The 22,912-nt window shown below is 32.7% G+C and overlaps 1 protein-coding gene across 1 annotated transcript; it reads right to left on the minus strand.

Moving 5' to 3' along the window:
• Positions 1–1,236: 1,236 nt before the first annotated feature.
• Positions 1,237–20,488, minus strand: LOC145334561 (uncharacterized). The gene is made up of 11 exons (XM_080180049.1): positions 20,343–20,488; positions 18,881–19,012; positions 18,188–18,297; positions 13,603–13,728; positions 11,867–11,942; positions 11,203–11,341; positions 9,882–9,928; positions 9,077–9,230; positions 6,832–6,987; positions 5,522–5,702; positions 1,237–5,293 (listed from the first exon to the last, which is right to left on the minus strand). The coding sequence occupies exons 1-11, from the start codon at positions 20,459–20,461 to the stop codon at positions 1,455–1,457; spliced, it is 5,079 nt and encodes a 1,692-aa protein (XP_080036175.1). The 5' UTR covers positions 20,462–20,488; the 3' UTR covers positions 1,237–1,454.
• Between the last annotated feature and the right edge of the window lie 2,424 nt (positions 20,489–22,912).

Genomic DNA, 22,912 nt, shown 5'->3' on the forward strand with positions numbered 1-22,912 from the left:
TCTTCCAGCTTCAAAAATACAAAAAATACACCAATTTAAAATTAAAAAATTAGAGATTTTTGTAGTATAATATAATTATTTTGCCGGATATCCGGCCAAAATCGATATCTGGCCCAAACCTAGCTTCAACCTGAAAGTAATCTAATATATTATCAAATTCTAATGCTACATTACTTATGGACATAGTTGATCTTAATAAAGTGTTGATGTAAACTTCAGCAAAACCACTAAATGTTTAAATCAGTTAAATCTAAGAATGAAAACTTTTAAATAAGCCAATATGAAATATAATCCCAATTGCCTAGAAACCTATTAAGATCTGCTGGATTAGAACCAGCTTTCTCAGCCATACTAAAAAATCTTGTATACTATCGTATCAAAGACAATATTTTATTTCAAGGCTACCAGTTTTGTTAACCCTGAGGTGCCGGGGCTATCAAAACTGGTATTAATCTTAAAATTTTTCGTTGTAATATCCGCGTAAAGGTGTTTATAATAAAATGCGATGAATAACTATTGAACTAAAGGGTGAGCAAAAAAATGCGTAGATTTTTAAAATTCAAATTGCGCGGCTTGTGTTAATAGTAGAAAAATGTTACGCATACCGTTAGATCTGCTATGAACTGTATTTTTTGGAAATATAAAAACGATTCCTGTGCTACGCATTGGTAAGGAGCTACGCGTTAAAATGTCCCAATTGACGTAAAACTTGACTTGCGAGTATATTACTAAATTTTAGAGAATAGCGTGTGCAAAAATAACTGCATAGATTTTTAAAATTCAAAATGCGCGGCTTGTGTTAATAGTAGAATAATGTCACACATACCGTTAGAATTTTTATGAACTCTATTTTTTGGAAATATAAAAACGTTGCCTGTGCTACAAATAATATAGGAGCTAGGTGGTAAAACGTTCCAAATTTTACTTGCAAGTCAAGTTTTAAGTCAGTTGGGACATTTTACCACTTAGCTCTCTAAGTATATGCAGCAGAGGAATCGCTCATATATTTCAAAAAAATACACTTCATAGCGATTCTAACAGTATGCGTAACATTTTTCTACTATTAATACAAGCCGCGCAATTTGAATTTTAAAAAGCTACGCATTTTTTTGGCTCACCCTTTAGGTTTAAAATGATTTACTAATGAATGGAACAAATTTCCTTCATAAAAAAAGAATTTAAACACACAGACATGAGTGACCTGTAAGGTAGATTAATTACTAAAACATAAATATTTATAATTATTATTTATTAAATTTATATTGTATGTATCATGTAATTTATAACAATTAATAATATGAAGGATGCAAATAGATTAATAAAATAATGTTTTAACATTTTATGTACAATAATAAAAATTTTACAGAAAAAATGTGACACAGAGTTGCTGTAAAGGTAAAGTAATTACAGAGTTATCATTTTTTAAAAAGTTCTACAGCAACATAAAAAAATATTTATGCTTTACATTGGTGACTTAATGTTTCAACAATAGAATCTCTTTCTGCATCAAAATTAGGCTCAAGAGAAGAATAAACAACATCTTCAGATCCATTAGAAATATCCTTGATCATTCCAATAATGAGAGGTTGTCCTTTGCCATGCTTGCTGTTTACACCACCATGAAGGTAATCCACAGCACCATTGCTATCAACAACGATAACATCTCTATTAAACACTCTTGCAAAGGCACGAATAAAGTATTGAGACTTGGTAGGGCTGCCTGACCTAAAAGCAGATTCTATATCCTCAGAATGTTTCTTTTCTAGGTTAAGAAAAGTGGCAGCTTTGCCTGTTGATATCTGGGCATCCATTTGCTTGACAATATACCAACTTAGAAAGGAATGGTCATCCTTGTCCCAGACTTTAAAATCTTCCCCAGCCAACATCATTTGAGACATCAGGGAGACAAGGCAAGTATCTTTGCATTTACTTGGCTCTGGAACAGTTTCTTTCAAACCAAACTTAGCAATATTTTCTGTAAAATTTGCCTTCAGCTGGTCTGTTGAGTTGCAGATCTTGGATTGATCATTACTGTTTGAAGTAGAATCAGCATCCTGGTTGGCTGAATCAGGATTATCCATCTCAAACTCACTGCCTGACCATCGGAAACTTGTGGTTGACTTTCTTCTTGAATATCTCCTCTGTCTCAATTTTACACCTGGCTGTGGTGCTTCATCCTGATTGGTGCTGCCAAATGGACTTGAAAAGTCCAGGTTATCAAGTGCACTTAAGGATGTTGGAATGTTTGAAGGTTCATTTTGTTTGTTAACAAAATCTGTTGATAGAAAAGAGTTTTCTTTTTCAAATTTTGAAGTATCTTCTGTTAAAGTTGGTGTTTTAATGTCATTACTTAATTCTGCAGGTAAAACTTCCTCTGAAGAATCATTTGCTACTTCTGAGGGCTCTGGTGTACTCTCATCAGAGTTTCCAATGTATTCATTTGTAATTTCTATTGATGGGGTCAATCTGTTTTGGGTATCAGTATAATACATTTCACTGTCATGGTTTATCACAATTCTGTCATTATAATCACATGATTCACTATCAGCATCATTTAAATTTTCATTAACTTCATCTGAATTCCATTTCTCATCATTGTTGGATTCATTTGAGTAATCTATTTCATTGACAGGTGTTGCCTCTCTTGAATCTTCTGTATTAGTATTTCCCTCCTCTTGTGCATCATCTTTGACATTTTCATCAGTTTGTTCATTGTTATACCAACCATAGGAATTGTACTGGTAGTCAGCAGCATTTGAATACCAACCTGAGTCATCATTACTCACTTGACTCGCAGATTCATGTGTTGCATCCATAACTTCAGTGGTTTCTGTGTCATTCACACTCTCTGTCTCTAATGTCTCAGTGTCCTCCTCTGTGTTGGGTTGGTTGTAGTAATAATTTCCATAGTAATTTTGCCATTGATTTTGGTGAGCAGGAACTTCTTCATCTTCTTGGACTTTTATATTCTCATCATGAATGCTTGAACTTGAATCGGATTCACAAGACCATTCTTCATTATTAACAGTTTCTGTATTATTGTTTTCACATGAATTCTCAAAGGGAGAGTAAGATTCAGAAGTAGTCAAACATTCCTGGATTTCATTCTCCTTCTCTAAAGTATTCTGATCTTCTTCATTATTCTCAGATACATGTGTTGCATAAGGAACAGATTCATGCCACTCTGATTTATTATTATCCCCTTCAGTAAAATTATCACAGATGGCATCTAATGAATTAATGCTCTCAACATTTTCATCTTCCTCTAAATCATCCTCACAGCTATCAAGCCTGTCAAAGAGTTCATCCATGTTTTCTTCTAACATAATACTATTAATCATGTTGTCTAGATCTTTAGAATTACCTCCTGTGTATGAATCCATCCTTTTCCAAGACCTTTTTCTGTCATCTTTTAACTTAATCTTTGGACTAGATGGGATAAGCTCGCCATTTGCTATCACAGATATTCTTCTATCAATGGTTGAATCACTGTATACAAACTTAACTTTGGAGTTTTGATCTTGCATTATACTGTAGTATTGCACAGGTATAGTTTCCCCAATAGGTCCAACACATCCCAAATATAATGGGGATCCTTTGCCTTTTGTTGTTCCAGCCCCACCATACAATACTCTTACTTCTTCTTTTTCATCTGAAGGAATGATAATGATATCTTTGTTGAACACACTTGCAGCAGCATTCAAAAAGATTTCATCCAAATGCACATAGTCCTCAGTTATTCTTTCAATATACTCTAGTTTATCTCCTTCAATAAGGTTTACAAAGGGAAGTTCTTTTTCTTTCATAATATAGGCTTCCATCTGTCTGGTCATGTACCATCTTAAAAATGAATAGTCCTCTCTGTCCCACACCTTAAAGTTCTGATCATCTCTGTTCATTTGATCTAATAGAGAAATGAGTACACCATCACCATTTGTGTAGTCAAAGACAGCTGCTTTACTAGATTTTATAAAACCCAAATGTTCAAGTCTCTTATTGAGATTTTCTTGTTGCAGTTTAAGTTCAGCTTCATTTTTTATCTTCGCCTCTTTCTTTCTTTGTTCCTCTTTTTCTTTTTCCTCTTTTATTCTTGCTTGTTCAGCTAATTCTTCTTGTCTTTTTCTTTCTCTTTCAAGAGCAACTTCTCTTTTTAATCTTTCTTCTTCTCTTACAAGTGCTTCCAGTCTGTCAAGCTCTTCTTGCCTTTGTTTTTCTTTAGCTAGTCTTCTATCTTCCTTAGCCTTTTCCTCAAGTTTTCTTTTTTCCTCTCTCTTTTGCCTTTCTATAATATTTCTTTTCTCTTCTTCAGACTGTTCAGGTTCTTTACTGTCAACTTCTGTATTACTTTCCATAGATGAACCACCATAACAGCTTCCACCAGTATAGCTGGTGGAAAAGCCATTTGAAGTCCCATTGAATCTTTCAGTGTCAGTATTATCTTGATTACTGTCATCTAATTTATTATTGTTAAAACAATAGTTGTTATTATCTACATTGCTGTTTTCATTACTATTATTTCTGGCAGTTATATAATCACTATTTTCTTCATAATTGTCTGAATTGCTATCACTGTAAGAAGACTGATTTGAGATTCCTTTGCTTTTATAGTCACCATTACAGTATTTCATTTTTGTATTATCATGATCTGTTGCAGTTTTATTTTCTGTGTTATCAATTTCAGAACTTTCATTGTTATGTAAAGCATTGTTGTATGAATTATAAATATTTGAACTATAATCATTATCATTTGATTCATTTTCAGTCAAGTCATTGCTTTGGTAAGATTCACAATTATTAAAACTATTATAATTAAAAGTAGCATTATGACTTAAATCATTATTCTCATAATAATCAGTATTTTCCTCTCCTTCAGTATTTTGTGTATTATCATTATTGAAACTATTTTCATGATCATCCATATTTTTATTACTGACAATATTATTACATATTTTGTACTGTTCATGATCTGTGTTGTTAGAAACATCATTGTTTATATCAAAATGTTCATTATAACTTTGACTGTCACTGGTATTTTGAGGGGTTTTATAACTTGATTGAACTTCCTGATTATTGGTTTCAATTATATTTGTATCCATTAAAAATTCACCATCACTCGAGTGGTCATCAGACTGTTCAACTCCCTGCACTCCTTCATCATCACTAACTTCAGCAATTATTTCCTTGTCTGACTTGGATTTAAGAGTGCTGTTGCTATGATGTTTACTGTTGTAGGCATTTTCTTTCTGCTCATCAGTTAGGGAGTCATTGGCAACAGGAGTGGTAACTGCAGTACCTAAAAAACAATATAGATATTATCAGAGATAAACAGCTGATTTTGATGACATAAAGTAGATGAATGTACTTTTCTTTGAAGAATATATTCTAATGATTGTATCAACTCAATAATTTACTTTGTCTATCAATCTGTCTGATGATTGTGTTGTCACATTAGAAAATTGCTTAAATTATGACCTTATCTACTTAAAGATGTATACATTCTTAAATTAAATTATTGCAATACCTGTAAGATCCAACTCCTGTTCCTCTGAAGATTCTGTGTACTCTGTCCAAACAGACTCTTCTGAGTCAGGAAGAGATTCTTCACCAATTTTGAGTCCAGAATCCTTGTCCTCCTCCTTGCCCTCTGTGGAAAGCTTGCGCAGGATTTCTGGTTGTACCTGCTGCTGATCCTTTTCTTCATCCTAAAATAAATAGTAGTAATCAATCTATTGCAAATAAAGTTTGCATAGTACCGAGAACAATACAGATTGCGAAGCAAAGGCTAGTAAATAAAGTCTGTGACATCTTTTTCAGTATGGCTTTGAAACCGATTAATATCTGCTGGATTAGAACCAGTTTACAGGCATACTGAAAAATCATGTATAGCATCGTATTACAGACAATTTTCCATGGATGTTGAAATAAAATCATAAAATTGATACCAATTTTGTTAGCCGTGGCCTTTGGCCCATCAGGATTAACAAAACTGGTTTTAATCTTAGAATATTATGTTTTTACTTGTTGCTTGATTCAATGTACGTACACATATCAACAATGAGATTTCTGTCTGAATAAACAATTGAGATTTGATTGTATCATAAAAGGTAAAGAATTTTTATAGTCCGTTGTTAGAGAAATCATCACAAGTAAGGGGGGGGGGGGGTTTAATGCAACCATCTCGTAATCAATGTATAAATGGCACTTAAAATTCGAATTTTGATCTGAAATTTTGCATGAGTAATCCTTGGTAGATCTATTTTCCCTAAATCGAAAAAAAAGTTGAAAAAGTAACGGCTAACGGGCCGTTTAGCCGTATTTTTTGGCTATTTTTAGGGCAAATCTGTCATAAATTACGTAGAAATCAACTTTTTGAAACCTATTTTTGCTTTAAATCATGTGAAATGATATAAAAAAAAACATTTTTTAGATTTCTAGTACCAGCAACTACCGGCTAGAACCGTTTGAAAACGTTTTGGATCGGAAAAGAGCATTATGTGGAGAGAGGTTTCGTGATGGATTTCACTTAAAAATACCCCACAAATGGCTAAACGGATGAGCCGCCAGCCGTTAGCCGCTACTTTTCCAGTTTTTTGTTCGATTTAGGGAAAATAGGCCTACCAAGGATTACTCATGCAAAATTTCAGATCAAAATTCGAATTTTAAGTGCCATTTATACATTGATTACGAGATGGTTGCATTAAAACCCCCCCCCCCCCCCTTATTCAATTTACCCATCTTTGTTGACAAACAAAATTTCAAGAAAAGTAACCTATTTTTCTTATAAAATTGATTGTTTAATTTTGACAAAAATCAATATGAAATTTGACTAACCTTTTCTTCCTTTTCTGTTTTCTTTTCCTCTTTTGGTTTAGACTTCTTCTGTTTGCCCGGGGGAGGTTCAATATTGATATCAGCCATGGATTCAAATACTCCGGACTCGTTCTTCAGCCTTAGCTTATACACCCCTGAGTGGTCTTCTTCCAGAGCCTAAATATTTAGGTTAATGAGAGGGTGATATAATTTATCATTTTTGAATTACTGAAAATAATGGACATTTTCATTTTTTCTCCTATGTCTAAACCTAGCACAATGGCATAGACTCGAAATAAAGTATTACCAAACTTTACCAATAAACTGTAAAGAAATATGATAAATATACAAGCAAAATAACAAGTTAATGTTGAGATTCAATTCCTTCTCGTTCCTTCTTGAGCATAAAATGAATTTGAAAATTTCGAATATTAATTTTAATTTCCTTATAAGGGTGTTGTTTTTATATGTCGTCTTTGTGACAGGTAAAACTATCATTAATATATTTCTTAAATTATATATATAAAAAATATTGTAAGATAATAACAAATTAAATCAAAAGTATTTCAATTTGTTTTATTTTTTGGTACTAAAATCATCCCTGACTTGAATGAGAGAAAGAGTTTGTTTTGAATTAGATTGCAGACAGAACATAATATTAAAATACACAATAGTCTCTTTGTGAGTTTAAATTTATAACATTATTTTTTGTTAATGAATCAATGAAAATTATTTTGTTTAAAATTTGACTAAATGACATCTCGTATAATATACTTTACATTCCATCTTAAAAATAAATCTGTAAGGTATATACATGTTTAGATATCTGTAAACCACCAATTTATGACTATTGATTTTTGATCAGCTGATAGGATTCAATACTAGATGTTTTTTTAAGTAGCGCAGCTACTCTAAATCTAGAGAATAAATCTAATTTTGCTTAGAATATACTTTTAGGTGTTTTAAACATTGTAAATTAAAGATTTTATTTTGATAATTAATATTTTACAACAATATCTTCTAAAAACTATGAGGAAGTTTGATAAAATTACGTTTATTTTGCAATCTTGTTTGAAAATATTTCATTATTTTTATAATTCTGACAAAATAGAATTTCTGTTTAAATAAATAACATAGCCACAAAAAGGTTTAAGTAGTTATTGAAATATTTTATTACTATTCTTGCTAATTAAATATTCGTTAACTATGTTTAATTTGCATTTTTAAAATAGACAAGAAAAATATCCTACTTAAATGCTAATTTTATGAAGTTATCTTAAACCTTTTCCAAAAGTTTGTTTTATAAAACTTTTTTATTTTTCATTGATTGTATTGATTACATAGTTTAAAAATATCAAAAGTATTTTTCAAAGGCTATGGATAAATTTTGATTAATTCCGATTTTTGATTTTTTAATTTTTTTTCAAATCTGAAAGAATATGCATGTCTTTTCAAAGAATAGATTATATAAAAAACAAAATTAAACACATTCAGGCTATCAAAAAGCAAAAAATATTCTTTTTTACCATTAAATCGCAAATTTTTAAAATCATTAGATTTTAAGCTTATTTTGCATGTAAACACATTTTTTCAGTTATTTTTTTCTGAACAATGGATCTTAAATGATTAATACTGAAAACTTTTGTGTAAATGTTATTATCCAAAACTTAAAATGAAGGAAATAATTGCCGTTTGCGAAAATGTGTGCAAAAAGTTGCCAATATCTCGTTAGAAGAAACTTAATGGATTTGAATTCTTACTGCTTACGACTTAGTGAACTATAAACTATTAGAAAAGTATCACTTTAAGGTGAAATTTTGAGGGTCAACTTTTTTTCTTTTAAAATTTGCAGTGCTAGATGTGTGGTATGTAAAGGATGTAAAAAATACAATTTGAACCGTACTAAGTACCCGAAATCTTGGAGATAAACTTTATCTATGTTTCCAACTCAATCATAGAAGATTTGGCACAAAAAAAGATAGACCCATGAAACATTGAAATTTTTTTTTTGAGTTCTCAATGTTTGACATGTCTGTCCTATTTTTATGCCAAATTGGCTAGAATTGGGTTATAAACCTGGTTAACATGTCTATAGAAAGGTATGCTAATGCAAAATAGTTATAATCCTTCCCTGGATCTATGAAAAGCTTCAATGTAAAGGAAAACTATATTTGTTAAGCTTTAAGCAAGATCCTACGCTTCTCACACATACACATACATACACACACACACACACACACACACACACATAAGAACTAATATTCACCTTAGGTATGCTCAATACAACATTCTTAAGAGTGTAGACAGAAGCATTCTTAGAATAAACATTGATGGAAGTTTTTTCATCAGGAACTATTTTCTCGTCATTTCTGAGCCACTCAATGGTAGGGGCAGGCTCACCAGCAATCCATACATCAAATCTGAGAAAATAAACGTCCTTAATCAAAGACGTCCAAGATTTTATTTAGAGTGGGAATTAATCCAAATGGGGTGGGGGTGGGGGGGGGGGGTGAATTTAAGTTAGGAAATAAGGGAATGACAAAACAACAGATCTGTATTAAAGACGTATATACAGTCATCTACCTCCCTTCCTTTTTCAAAGACCTCTTTCGTCTGCTTCTTAATTATTTTCTGCTACTTGGCTGTGTTAATATAAGCAACACCATTGGTTGATTTTCAATGACCCAATAGAAAGGTTGCACAATGCGGTTGCGACGGGGAGATAAAGTTATTTAACCCTTTCTCCCTCTAGTGTTTTATTCTAATGGCAAAACATCAATCAGGTGGAGGTTTGAAGCCTTCCGATGAGAACCCCCCCCCCCCTCCCCCCAATAACAAAATAACAGTGTTTTGAACAATTTTTAGAGGTTTAAATGGTAACGTCTAAATTTGTTTTGGGAAGTTAAATCTGATAAATATCCAAGAAAATTAGGGTGCTTATCAATTTATCATAGCCTAAATTCAACTCAAGACAGTTATAAAGCTTCCCTAAGAAGTATCAAATAAAAACAGAAATTTCCGAGATCTTTATCTTCAGATAAAAATCTTACAACTTTTGTTTTTAAAATTACCTTATTGAACGTCCTTCTTTAATCTTAAGATCTCTGATATTGCCCTCCTAAAAAAAAATAAATTAAAATGAGCTTTCTCAAAAAGCACAACTTTACATAGACAACAGATCTATTGTATAAATGTATATACAGACAACTACCTTCCTCTATTTTTCAAAGACCTCTTACGTCTGCTTCTAAATTATTTTCTGCACTAGTAAAATGTAGGTTTTTTTAGCCAAAAAGATGAATACTCAGGAAATTCGACCTTTTATTATTTATTTATCATTTATTTATACCTAAATAGAGAGCCCCACGTCTTTATTTAAATCATAAGTGCATAGCCTAATTTTTTTTATATTTTTTATATTTTATACCTAATAAAACCCTCTATTTTCCAAAAATCTAACATCATTTCAACAAGTTTTATTCATTTATTTTATATGAAGTTCTTTTAAATCCACAATAATATTTGTTTTGTATAGAAATACATTTAATAAACTAAGATGGCATTCAAAATTTAAAAAAAATTTCAAAGTATATGAAGATTTCAACTAAATTATAATAGCAATTCAGATCCTCATACTGGAATAGGTCACTAGGACAAACAAACATTAACACTTACAGAATAATCATAATATATATAAATGTCTAAAAGTTGAAACAAAATTGAGTAAATTTGTTGAAAATCTTGACGCAAGGACATTCTGAGCTGGATCTTTAAATCATTTCAATGGTGCGCTAAATCACCTCGCGCAGAATTTCAGCCAATCACAGCGGCGCATGTCGTAAAATGCCCTGCTGTGATTGGCTGAAATTCTGCGCGGGGTGATTCAGCGCACCATTGAAATGTTTTAAAGATCCAGCTCTGGTAACAACATTAAAGTTGCTACGGTTTCTAATTATACCTACCAAAGCTAAACTACTACAGGAATCACCATGGACAGTTTGAAATCGATAAGACAATTCTAACATGTCTAAATTAACGGGAAATAGCTCTGGACGGACCGACCCTAATTATAGAAAAGTTTCACCTTTAATAAACACATCACTTTAAATTTATAATTCATAATTACAAATATGTTTTACAATAATTACAAAGACAGGTTGGTTCCTTCAGATTTATAAAATCTAAGCCTTCCTTTGCACCAGATTTTACAAGCTTAATTTGTAATGTTTGCACGCTCAAATAAATGAACCAAACAATCATACTTAATAAAAGTCCCCAAAGTTGTTAAGCCAACGAATAAGGAAACGCTATTAAAAAAACTTTGGAGACTAGTGTCCCCTTCCTTCCTGTAAACATCTTCCAACAAAAAGAAAATATCTATCTTGGTTTTACCTTGATAGACGGGGGTATATTCTTGTACATGGCAATAACAGATTGTGAGGGGGGCCCTGGGTGGCCCCTACCCCCCTTGTTGACCGCCAACACACGGAACATGTACTCATACTCTTCAACTAGGTTCTCACAGCGACCCCTTAAATAAAAAATAACCCTTTAATTGTTTTTTAACGTGTCTTATTATAGACAGCTTTCCTCGGATATTAAAATTCTTATAACAGAGTAATGTTTGTACCGAAGGATTTCGCTTGCCGCCGAACCGATCAGGTTCTCCTTTATAGGGTAGCTTCTAATAGGTCTTTGGAAGGTTAATAACTATAGTTTGGGGGATTTTTGAAAAATTTATTCCTAGGACAATAAGGTACACTAGCATAAGCGAGGCATCTCTATAATCAAATCCTAATAATGAAAGTATGACCTTTTGTTGTATCCTGTATTTACACAATTTTGCTGCTTTGTAACAATTTAATGTACACTTTTGTTAGAACTTACAAATTAATGTTTTGTATATTAAGTTTTGACAAACTACAAGAGTTATTGTTCGTTTATCCTTCCTTCTGATTGTAGATCTTTGCTTTTATTGATGTTGTCATCCATGTTTTAACTTTAATTACTTCTAAAGTAATTCCCTGTTAACCCTAAGAAACATTGATTGACTTACTTGATTACATTTCCGTCGATTTCTAGTTCTTCGACAGGTATTTCTATTGAATCTATCCATTCTCGCATACTCTTCTCTAAAAATTGGATATAGAATACATGGATATATGAACAGGGGAAAATTTATTATCAATTTAGGGTGATAGTATGGATCTCATTTGTTGGTCAGTTCGTTCATCCGGTATGAGTGGATGGGACGGAGTAAAAGAGGTGAATATTGTGAGGTAAAGTTATTTTAGCCTGCTGGGTGTATCACTTTTTTAGAGTAAAAGAAAATCTGGTACAACATTTAAGTAATTATTTATCGGAATTATAAAGTAAACAAGGATGGCAACGTATAATAGTGGTAAAGTGTAGTAATAAAGTTTTTGAAATAATCAGGGACTAGGCAATAATATTCTGGCAAACAATGCTTTAGAGCTTATTTCATAGATTTCCAGTTTAAACTTGATGATGAGATTAAGCAACTTTTGGTAGAATTTAATAAGAAACTCAAGCATTATTTCAACACTTTTTGCTTTCTTTACTAAAAGCCATGCAAAAAGAGATGTCAGATATTGGTTGCACGTTCAGTTTAAAGATGTATAAGCAGAAACAAAGCTTTTTTACAACTTGTAGGTGTTTTATCTAAATCATAGACTACTTGTAGATTATATTTTAAATAGTGAATAAAATTCATTCAAAATCCTAAAGATTGGATAGCTGTAATACTTTAAATATTTATCTCATCTACAAGTCTAAAAAAGAAGGGATAAAAGTGAGAAGCATTGACTATTGAGAGGGATAAAGGGGACTTCCCCCCCCCCCCCTCAAAATTTAAAACCCCTCATTTTACCCCCATCAAAATTTTAAGAAATACATTAGATTACCCCCTCAAACCTTCGAAAAGGAATAAGGTATAGCCAACAAGCAAAAAAATCTCAAAGACTATTTTTGGGGCAGATAAAAAGATCGTCAACTTTACTATGTGTTGCCCCCCCAACAACAGCTGAAAATCACGTATAGGTTTCGTGATTTTTTCGAATTGATTTAATTTTTGGTATAAGCAGGATATAGAGAGGAAAAGGGAAATAAAATAAAAATCATAAAACCTTTCCATATGATATTTAATTCCATAAACTTTTCTCAAAAGGAAACTCAAACTAGAACAATTAAGTATAATAGCAGCGAAAATTTTGAAATAAGAAGATTCAACATAATAGAAGGGTGAAAGCATACACGTCCAAGGAGGGGGGGGGGGGGGTAAAGGGGTGATTACCAAACCTCGCAAAAAAAATGCCTCTATGAAATAAAGATTACCCCCCCCCAAAAAAAAAATTTTTATTTTCAAAATTTTACCTGCCCCAAATAAAAAAGCTTGGACGCCCCTGGGTAAAAGGGAGAGAAAACGAAAGTAAGGGATGAAAAAGATAAATATATTGAAAATCAAAAAACCTTTCTTTTTTCCAAAAACACTTCTGATATATTTATACTTTGAAGCTTTAACAACCACACAGACAAAATCGTTAATAATGTAACTTCTTTATCTAATGGCCCAAAGTATGTCATACCCTAGGACCTTCAGGATCTTATTGAACACACAGACAAACACACAAACATTCAGCTGCTTTAGTATGCCGTAGTATTAGTTAGTATTAGTGAGGTCTGCAATGTCGGCATCTAGATTCTAGTCAATAACAGACAAACACACAAACATCCAGCTTCTTTAGTATGTCTTACATGGGCTGAATGGCTAACCTTTAAGTTGGATAATGTATGAAATAATAGGAGCACCGCCGTCAGTAAAGGGTTGAGTCCAGGTGAGGTCTGCAAATGTCGGCATCCAGTCAATAACAGTACATCTTCCACACTCACCAGGACAATCTAAATATTAGATGTATGTATAATACATGTTGCAGATATAGATCCTTAAACAGTTTAAAGCACCAATGAGAATACAACGTAGGTGCAATCTGCCTATTTTATAGGTCAGAACGAGTGCATATCTTATAACAAAAGGGTAGTTATTTTTTCATTTTAATCATATACATATGTATAAGTCAGGTCTAAATATTTTTTTTGATAAAGCTAGGTTTTGTTAACTGGTATAGGATGTACATAAATTTTTATTTTATTGCCTTATCACCTAAGATTCCTGAATTACTCTACAGTTCATACCACAATCCCATCCATTTCTAATTAGCTCAGCTTCTATTAGAGCTAAAATTCAAAATTATTTGATTCACCTTCAAGCTGTTTCAAATGTATTACATGTATTACAACACTTTCAATGTTAGCTGGCCTACTACGACCGCTAGGTTGCAATGATAGCAATAAAAAATATTTGCGATAACTTTTATTTAATAGATTCTTCCAATTTTTAACATTTACAAAAGGGCCTGCTTTATTGCTTCAAGGTCCATGACAGATCTATATAGGAAATAAATGTCTATAAATGAGCTCAAATTTTCCAAGGAATAATCGTTTAAAACTCATAGTGCTCCCATAATCAATAATAAACTCTCATTGCCCAGAACGATAAGACCCATTATTTACTTTATTAAAGATAAATTCATTTTTTTCATTTCATGTTGCTATTTACATTTTATTGATGTATTTAATTTATAATCATAAAAAAGAAAATCAAAATTTATAATATAGTAAATTTAAGAAAACTCTGTTTTAAAAGAATTCTATTGTGGCGACACTTCCTGTGTGTTCAAATATTGAAACTAAAATTTTAATCATATTAACCCTTTGATGATGGTAAACTGAAAAAAAATATAATTGAAGAAATCTTAAAATCATTTAAATTATTAAATATTCACTACTTTCTTTTAGATAGTAATGGCGGGGGCGGAAAATTGATTTATTGAGAAATAGATAAATAGATATATACTTAAAGAACACTAGCCAATAGCGAGAGAGTTATATCGAGCCAACTCTAGTATATATATATTATAGACTAATTCTTATAATTCTAATTCTGTATAAAATTTATAAAATTGCTTTAATAGAGAGTTTTATTGTGTATAAAATCTGTAAAGATTTAAGACAAAAAGTATCTCAAAATGGCGTAGTAAATTCCTAGAACTTGAATAAAAAGGTTGTAAAGATTAAAGGATCTGAATTAAAAGATGAGTTTTATAGTTTTTGTCCGAGACAAATAATCTCAACAAAACAACTTTATTTCTACTCCAGAAGCAAGAGGGATAAAACGATGACCGATAAATTAATGAATACCCCTATGATAAAACTTTACCATTTGCAGATTATAATTAGGAGTTGAAACGTATTGACACTTAATTTAATAATAAATTATTATAAAACTTTTTGGACTAGTGTTAAACAGCCCAATGTCCCCTCCCTCCATGGATATTATGTACGTAAAGTGCTGAAAAATATGTATTAAAGATCTATTGAATTTTGTTTTAAAATCACTTTGTCATCGATGATTTTTCTGCTACTTATTTATATTGTCATCTCTTATCTTTCATGTACCTAAGCCCGTATTTCTGAAAAATACAGACTTTTGAAAGGACTTAGTAGTAAGTTGTAAAATTTCAAAAATGTTAGACAGAGCAAATACTTTTGAAAATCATGAGAAATTGTAGAAATATTTCTGTTAAGGTATATCAAAATAATTATATAATTGTACAAGGACAACTATGGTCATAAGTAGCGCAGCAATAACAATTTAGCAAAACATTTCGATTTTAAAGAACATTTTGAATGTATAAAATTCGAGACACGGCGAAGAGACTGCAGTGTTAGACTGCATAGATAATGTGTTATTTAGATGTTTTCTTAAAAAAAACTTTCAATGACGATCCGTCGAACGGACAGACATTCCATAACAATACTATATAGCTTCGCTACTAATTAAGAAATACTTTTTAAAAAAATCTCTGACTTAGTCTCGAGACAAAATCACTACGTTGCTAAGAGGAAAAAAGCTTTTTACATTTTCATGGATTATCAAGGATTCAGGGATTAGACAATGTATAATAAACAAATCTTCCAAAAAATTGTTGCAATATGAAATAATTCTTTTGATATTCTAAGTTGATGAACGGGGAGATCGATTTAATAAGGGAGGAAGGGGACATTAGGTTTTTTATTACTCTAGACCCCAAAGTTTTACAATAACGTTTTCTTATTCGCTATCTTAAAAACTTTACAGACTTTTGTTGAATTTCAATAGGTTAGTTCATTAAGTTGAATGTCCAAACGTTTAAATTACTTATTGTATTTTACAGAAAGGGTATTTTTTTTGTGTTACATAATGTTACATCAATTTATCGGTCATTGTTTTATCCCTTTGAATTTAACTGTAATTGTTCTATCCTTCTCAGTTGGATTAGAGCAAAATGTGATTTTTGACGGATTTACGAGAGTTTCAAAATTACTTTCTTTCAAATTGACTCATTTTGTCCAGAGGTATACCTCAAAGTATCAGCGAGCACGAAATCACCTCGCCTTCCCATGTATTTTTAAATAAATTGAAAACAAGGGGACGAGGTAGTTTTTCGTGTGTTAGGTTAGGTTGTTTGGAGTACAGGGTAGCAGGGTCAAGGCATTGCATCTACAGACTACACAGACGGCGTAGCAGTTATCATGATCTTTTATTATACAGACAAGCAGCCAAACAGTCTACTTTTTCATGATAGATTAAATCTATTATCTTAACGATCTTTTCTATGTTTCAGAGCTGGACAAAACAGAAGCTACTTTTTTTATTTCCCTCTTATGTTTTTTAGGAGCGCAGCCTTTCTTCAACTTTAATGTTCACGTAGGTATGTTGGTCAGAAGTGCCCACACCCCCCAGGAACGTCAAAGGTTTTTATTTTGAGTGGAGTAAAATGAGAGGTTTTACATGTTTCAGAGGGGGAGGGGGTTAATATAATGCATTTTTTGGTTTTGAGAGGGGTAAACAGCCTTTTGCACACACCTTATCTTGAAACAAATTAAAAATAAGGGTGAGAGGGGTGATTTTTGGGTGTTTGTTGTTTGCTTTAGGCCAGGTTAGGTTAGGTTATATTGGGTAATAAGGTGGTATAGCACACGCAGTCATCAAGAAACAAGGATGACAACATCCATAAAATTTATTGATAGATATTTGGAAAAAAAATAATCTTTTGAGTATGTTAAAAAGACATAAATGGAATAAATCACAAAACCTTTTAAAAATGTATAATGTCTTTTAAGGCATTAAGCTAAAAAGAAAAACGTAAAATCTAGGAATCGATCTAGCACCCCAACCAATTGCAAGTCTTTATTGAACTTGGTGAAATATGTATAATGTTGACTTATTTAATCCCAAAAAATTCCAGCTTTTTGTCTCTTTGTCACTTTGTCTCTAACAGATGGACGAACAGACGGGCGGACAGACGGACATTTCGAATTATAGAGTAGCTTCGCTACTAAAAATAAGAGAGGAGGGGTTGGAGTGGAGGTGTGTGCTTGTAAATTTCTTTTTTATTTTAAATGAATTTTACGTCATTGAATGCTCATTACAAGAAAGAATTCCATTCCGTAATAACTGTCATCATCATTATTTTTTGATGCTGCACTACTAATGAACTTTATCATCCTTGTTTCAAATAAAGTTAATTATTATTTTGACAGAAACAAATTATATCAATACATTGAACTAAAGCTTAGGTGAAGAATATCATAGACATTGTACAAAAAGTATAGATTACTTATCTATCTATAAGTGACTATTTTTTTACTTGTATGTCTGTTTGTCTGTCTGTTTGTTTGTCTGTTTGTCTGTCTGTTTGTCTGTCTGTTTTTCTGTCTGTCCATCTCTTATTCTTTGTATCTGTCTGTTTGTATGTCTGTTTTTCTGTCTGTCCATCTCTTATTCTTTGTATCTGTCTGTTTGTGAGTTTGTCTGTTTGTCTGTCTGTTTTTCTGTCTGTTTTTCTGTCTGCTTATCTATCTCTTATTCTTTGTATCTGTCTGTGTGTATGTTTGTCTGTCGGTTTATCAGTAGGTTTGTCTGTTTTCTTAAATTTCTATCGTTTGTTTGTCTTCCTCATCTGTTTGTTTTTCTGTTTCTCTGTTTCTTTGTCTTAATGCTGTCCATATGTTGTCTGTTTGTTTGTCAGTTTGTCTGTTTGTCTGTTTGTCTTACCTGTCTATTTATCTATATACTTTATATTGGGGGGGGGGGGGAGGGGTAATTATTTTTATAGGGGCGATTTCTCTACGGAGAACCCGATCTGTTCAGCGGTTAGCGAGATTCTTCGGTACAGACAAACAAACAAACAGACATCCTGTTACTTTATTATACGGATTTTTCTTTGTATCCATCTATCTATTTATCATCACTTACCCCAAGGATCTCTAACTAGAGTTATGCCCCTGACCTCGCATGGCTCAGACTGACCGACTTTATTAGCTGCTGCCACACGGAACATATATCTGTGGCCCTCGATTAAATTCCTAGAAGTAATAATTTATCACATAAAAAAAGCCATTATATTAGTCATAAATGGAAACGAATATGAAATTTGATGTATTCGAATCTCGACCAAAAACGCATCATGATTGGTCAAAATCTAAGATCTCCCCAAGAGTAAAATGTTTGTCGCATAACTTTTATGGCAACTGAGAAAATAAACCTTTCCTTTGACGTTGATACAAGGACTCTGTTTCATACATGAATATTTATACAGAAGCTTTGCTACTAAAACAAGGTCGATTACGTCCAATTAAAGAGAAGCTTTATTATTTAAGGGTCAGTAATATAGGGCATTACAGAAGGACAGAGAGACAGACAGACAGACAGAAAGACAGACGGACGGACAGACAGACATACAGACAGACAGGCAGACATACAGGCACACAGACATGCAGACAGACAGACAGACAGACAGACAGACAGAAAGACAGACAGACGGACGGACGGACGGACAGACAGACATACAGACAAACATACATACAGACAGAAAGACATACAGACAGGCAGACGGACAGACAGACAGATGGATAGACACTGACAGACAGACAAAAAGACTGTACATACCTGGCCTGGATGGATCTTGGTTCACCGGAGTCAGTCATGGCCAGAGAGACCCACAAGTTGCCCATTGTCACGTCAAGGCATTCCACCACGTAGTGCTTTATCTCACATCCACCGTCATCCGTAGGCTCTTTCCTAGAGTAATACAACGTTTTAAAAGGTGAAGCTTTGTTATAAATACAGGTGTCGTTTCACCTCAAAGTGTCTTGTTGAACACAGATATCTTTTTTTTTTTTTTTAAATAAATTTAATCTACTGGAATGGGGGGTTCGTCTAGTTGATTAATGCTTTAGGTCAGGTTAGTTTTGGTTATATTGGGAACTGTAGAGCCCTGCAGGGTTAGAGCAACCCGCAGGGATTAGGCATAGAGAAAAACTACCTCATTACTCGTATTTTTAATCTATTTAAAAAATAAGAGGAGGAAGGGGGGGCTTAGTGCTCGACCGGCATTTTGAGAAAAAGTAAAATACATTTTTCACATGGGTTGGCAGCTGCAGGCAAGATCTGCCACAGTTTTTCTGACAATTTAAAAAATCGCAGCCGCTGGCATATCAATAAACTATAGTCTTAGACGAAAGCAACTTTTATCAAATTCTATAAAAAAAAACAAGAATAGGATATTGGAAGGCTAAAAACATTTGGTCATGTGCAGTTACTATATGAAAAAACTAGCGGCTTCGCCCCTAGCCTCTAGGGGCTTTGCCCCAAGAGGTGATCAAAAAAAAAGTTACAGTGAAATTTGTAAAAAAAAGGACCAAGGAAATCTTCCACAAAAAAAGGACCAAGGAAATCTCCTAAATGATTTAATGGGGGGGGGGATTTTTTTTTTGTGGGGGGGGTGTCCCACCCCCCAAGAAAATAGCCTAAAACCACCACAGGACCAGTAGGTATATTCCCTGAAGAGTAGAATCCGATAGGTTCAGTGGTTACCGAGATCTTAAGCTTCAGACGGACGGACAGACGGACAGACATCAAGCTACTTTGTATTATAGATATAGTTTTATTAAAAAATCACGCAACTTTCATATTATCAAGATATAATTCTGATTAAATGATGTTTTTGTCAATAAAACACTTACTATAATATCTTAGGCCAGATTAATATATCGGTAATTTTTCTAAAGTTTATATTTTGCATCAAGGGGGTTATATTAGAATAATACTTTTAGGTTAGGTTTAGGTAGGGTTAAAGCCTCCTCTAAGCAAAGAAACAATTTTCCCCTCAACAGGGGGTTTAGTAGTCCATAAGTAATTCTGAGTGAAAGCACCAGGAGAGGTATTATAAACGAACCTAGTAAAAATGTCGAACTATGACGTCAAAAAAAAATTAACAATTAACAAATGAGAGGCCGCTTTATATTTTACCATTGGTCAATTACAGTGAATACTGGCTTCTCATTGGTTAATTGTTAATTTTTTTTGACGTCATTGTCCGACACTTTTACTAGGTTCATTATAAACTTACCAATATACAGTAACAGATTCTTTGAAAACTTCATCCACCCAGGCAGCTTTGGGTGGTGAGGGTATGTCCATTATGCTGACAGGTATCTCTATACTGCCGGATCCTTGCTCATTGCTCATAGTCACCTGTTCGTGGTTGTTTAGAATAATTTTCTTTGTTATGATAATATTTTTAGGTTTTGATTGTTGCTACCTAGCTTTGGTGATTGTACATTACCAAAAATTTTAAAATTTAATTTTAGTTCAAATAACTCATATAAAAAAAATAATTCAATGTATTAGCTCTTGTCGGTAATTTAGACATGTTAGAATTGTCCTATCGATTTAACACTTTAGAAAGCTTAGCAGCTCTATAATCGTTACCAGAAAATCATTTAAATTTCTAATTAAAAAAAACAAATTTTGTATCATTAATCTCGAGAATATTATTTTTCCTTGTATAATCCAGAGTAGATTCGCTGAGGGTTGATCACATCAATAATTATCTTGTCAGTCTAAATTAAAATATATATATATTATTAGTTGTTTCGTCCCTAGCCTCTAGGAGAGGGCCGAGTAGGGCAACAAAACAGCCTAAAACCATCCCAAGACATTTATAAAAGTACATCCAAAAAGTTTCTTTTACGTAAGAAAGTAACTTGTTGAGCCACCCCCCTCCCCTTATTTTTGAAATAAATAGAATATAACCAGGAGGGGGGGGGGGGGGAGTTACAAATAAATATGCAATATGTATGCTTGAAGTTATTATTTTTATTTTCATGAAACTTTGTTACTATTGGATGAAATCGTCCTGGATTTAATCTTTTGTGATTTCATAAAATAAAATCTAAAAATTATTTTCCTTTTTCAGAAAACGTCACTGAATCAAGCAAACACGCATACATACGTGAATTTAATTCTTTTGGCAATATCTCTTAACTTTACAGTGAAGCATTGCCCACATCTCCCCCACCTTCATTTATCTTTTTTACGATTATATAAAACAGAATCGAAGCTCTTCGAAGGACATATATTCAAAGAAAATTCAGTTGGACAGCCAGAAGAACAGACAGACAGTTACACCAGGTAGAGAGGGGACATTGGGTTGTTCGTTCATGACACTAGTCCCCAATGATTTCTTATTGATTGGCTTGGTAACTTTGGGGACTTTTATTGAATTTTGATTGGTTGGTTTTTAAAGAAGAGAGTCCAAGCGTTTGAACCAGTAATTGTAATATACAAAAGGGGTTATATTGTGTATCGTCATTTGGAATGTACATCAATTTATCGGTTAATGTCTTATCCCTTTAAATCTCTGCAGTTACACACAGAGAAGCTTTGCGACTAATGATATTTATCTTTTATTTTTAAGTTTCAAAGGTCCCGTAAAGTGATTACAAAAAGGACCGCGGGGGGAGGGGGTGTATCTTGGGGCCTCGTTTGAATTATATGGATTTTACCTTTTTTATTTACTCAAAACTAAAATAATAAAATCAGAAAAATATTGGAAAAAGTTTTACTTTCTTAGTATACTTTTCATTTTTGAAACAAATAGAAAATAAAAAGTTTTTGAATTGCAAAGATGCTCTATAAGTCTTTATTATTTGCCTGTCTGTTTCTCCACAAGTAGCGGAGCTACTATGAGGAAGCAAGCAATCCTTATATAAAAGTAACAAGATCTTTATCTGTCTGTACCAAAGGAAATTGCTAACTGCTGGTTCTCCTTATACAGTGTAGCTTCTAATAGGTCCTGGGAAGGTTTATAACTATTTTTGGGGAGGGTACCACCACTCTACCAAGAGAAATCGCCCCTAGAAAAAATTACAACCTATCATGTTTACCCCTTTTCTTTTTAAATAAAGTGGTAAGGTTTTTATTTGTTTTGCTTGTACTTTTATTTAATTTTTAGCTATGCTATCGTAGATTGTATCATCCTTGTTTATTAAAAGCGAAGCTTTTCTTATAATCAGAGTCGGTCCGTAACTGATGGTTTTTATTGTTAATTCAGGCATTTTATTGTATAAGAAAACCATCTATAATCAAGCAAAATCATATTAAGTGCTGACACTCTAAAAGTATTAATGTTCGTTCGCCTACCGTCTGATATTAGAGCTTTGCTGTTATAGATGTTGTCATCCTTGTTTTATTTAAATTTAATGAATAAATAAGCAATATATTTGTAAGCTGTCCTTTATTTATCACATATACCAATGTTTTGCAAATTACAGACGTGTTTAGGAATTTTATTTTTTGTTATATTACTTTTTGAATTATGGAGAAAACAACGATATTTAATTTAATAAGTAGCGAAGCAAAAACGACTTGAGAAAAAATTATGAAAATAACACTTAGTTTAAAAGTTGTTGCATGATAGAGTTTGTTGACGGTCATTTGGTCGAACACACCTAGTTTTAGAGTAGCTGGGCTACTATCATGAAATAGTACTTCAGACGGTAGCTAAACACAGGAATAAGGTATAACCAACAAGGGAATTAAATCTAAAATAATATTTGGGGGGCAAATGGAGAGGTCGTCAATTTTACGATGTGTTGCCCCCCAACGACAGCTGAAAAACACGTATAGGTTTCGTGA

Source organism: Acartia tonsa, chromosome 12 (genome assembly GCF_053477335.1).
Source record: "Acartia tonsa isolate MP-2025a chromosome 12, ASM5347733v1, whole genome shotgun sequence".
Taxonomy (NCBI): Eukaryota; Metazoa; Arthropoda; class Copepoda; order Calanoida; family Acartiidae; genus Acartia; species Acartia tonsa.

Bases quoted from the DNA above. Each gene is read 5' to 3' on its own strand.
- LOC145334561 (XM_080180049.1), bottom strand. From the start codon at position 20,461: ATGAGCAATGAGCAAGGATCCGGCAGTATAGAGATACCTGTCAGCATA. The intron at 9,231-9,881 runs GTAATTTTAAAA...TTATTTTCTCAG, and splicing joins AAAGAAGGACGTTCAATAAG to ATTTGATGTATGGATTGCTG. The intron at 6,988-9,076 runs GTGAATATTAGT...CTAAATATTTAG, and splicing joins TTGTATTGAGCATACCTAAG to GCTCTGGAAGAAGACCACTC.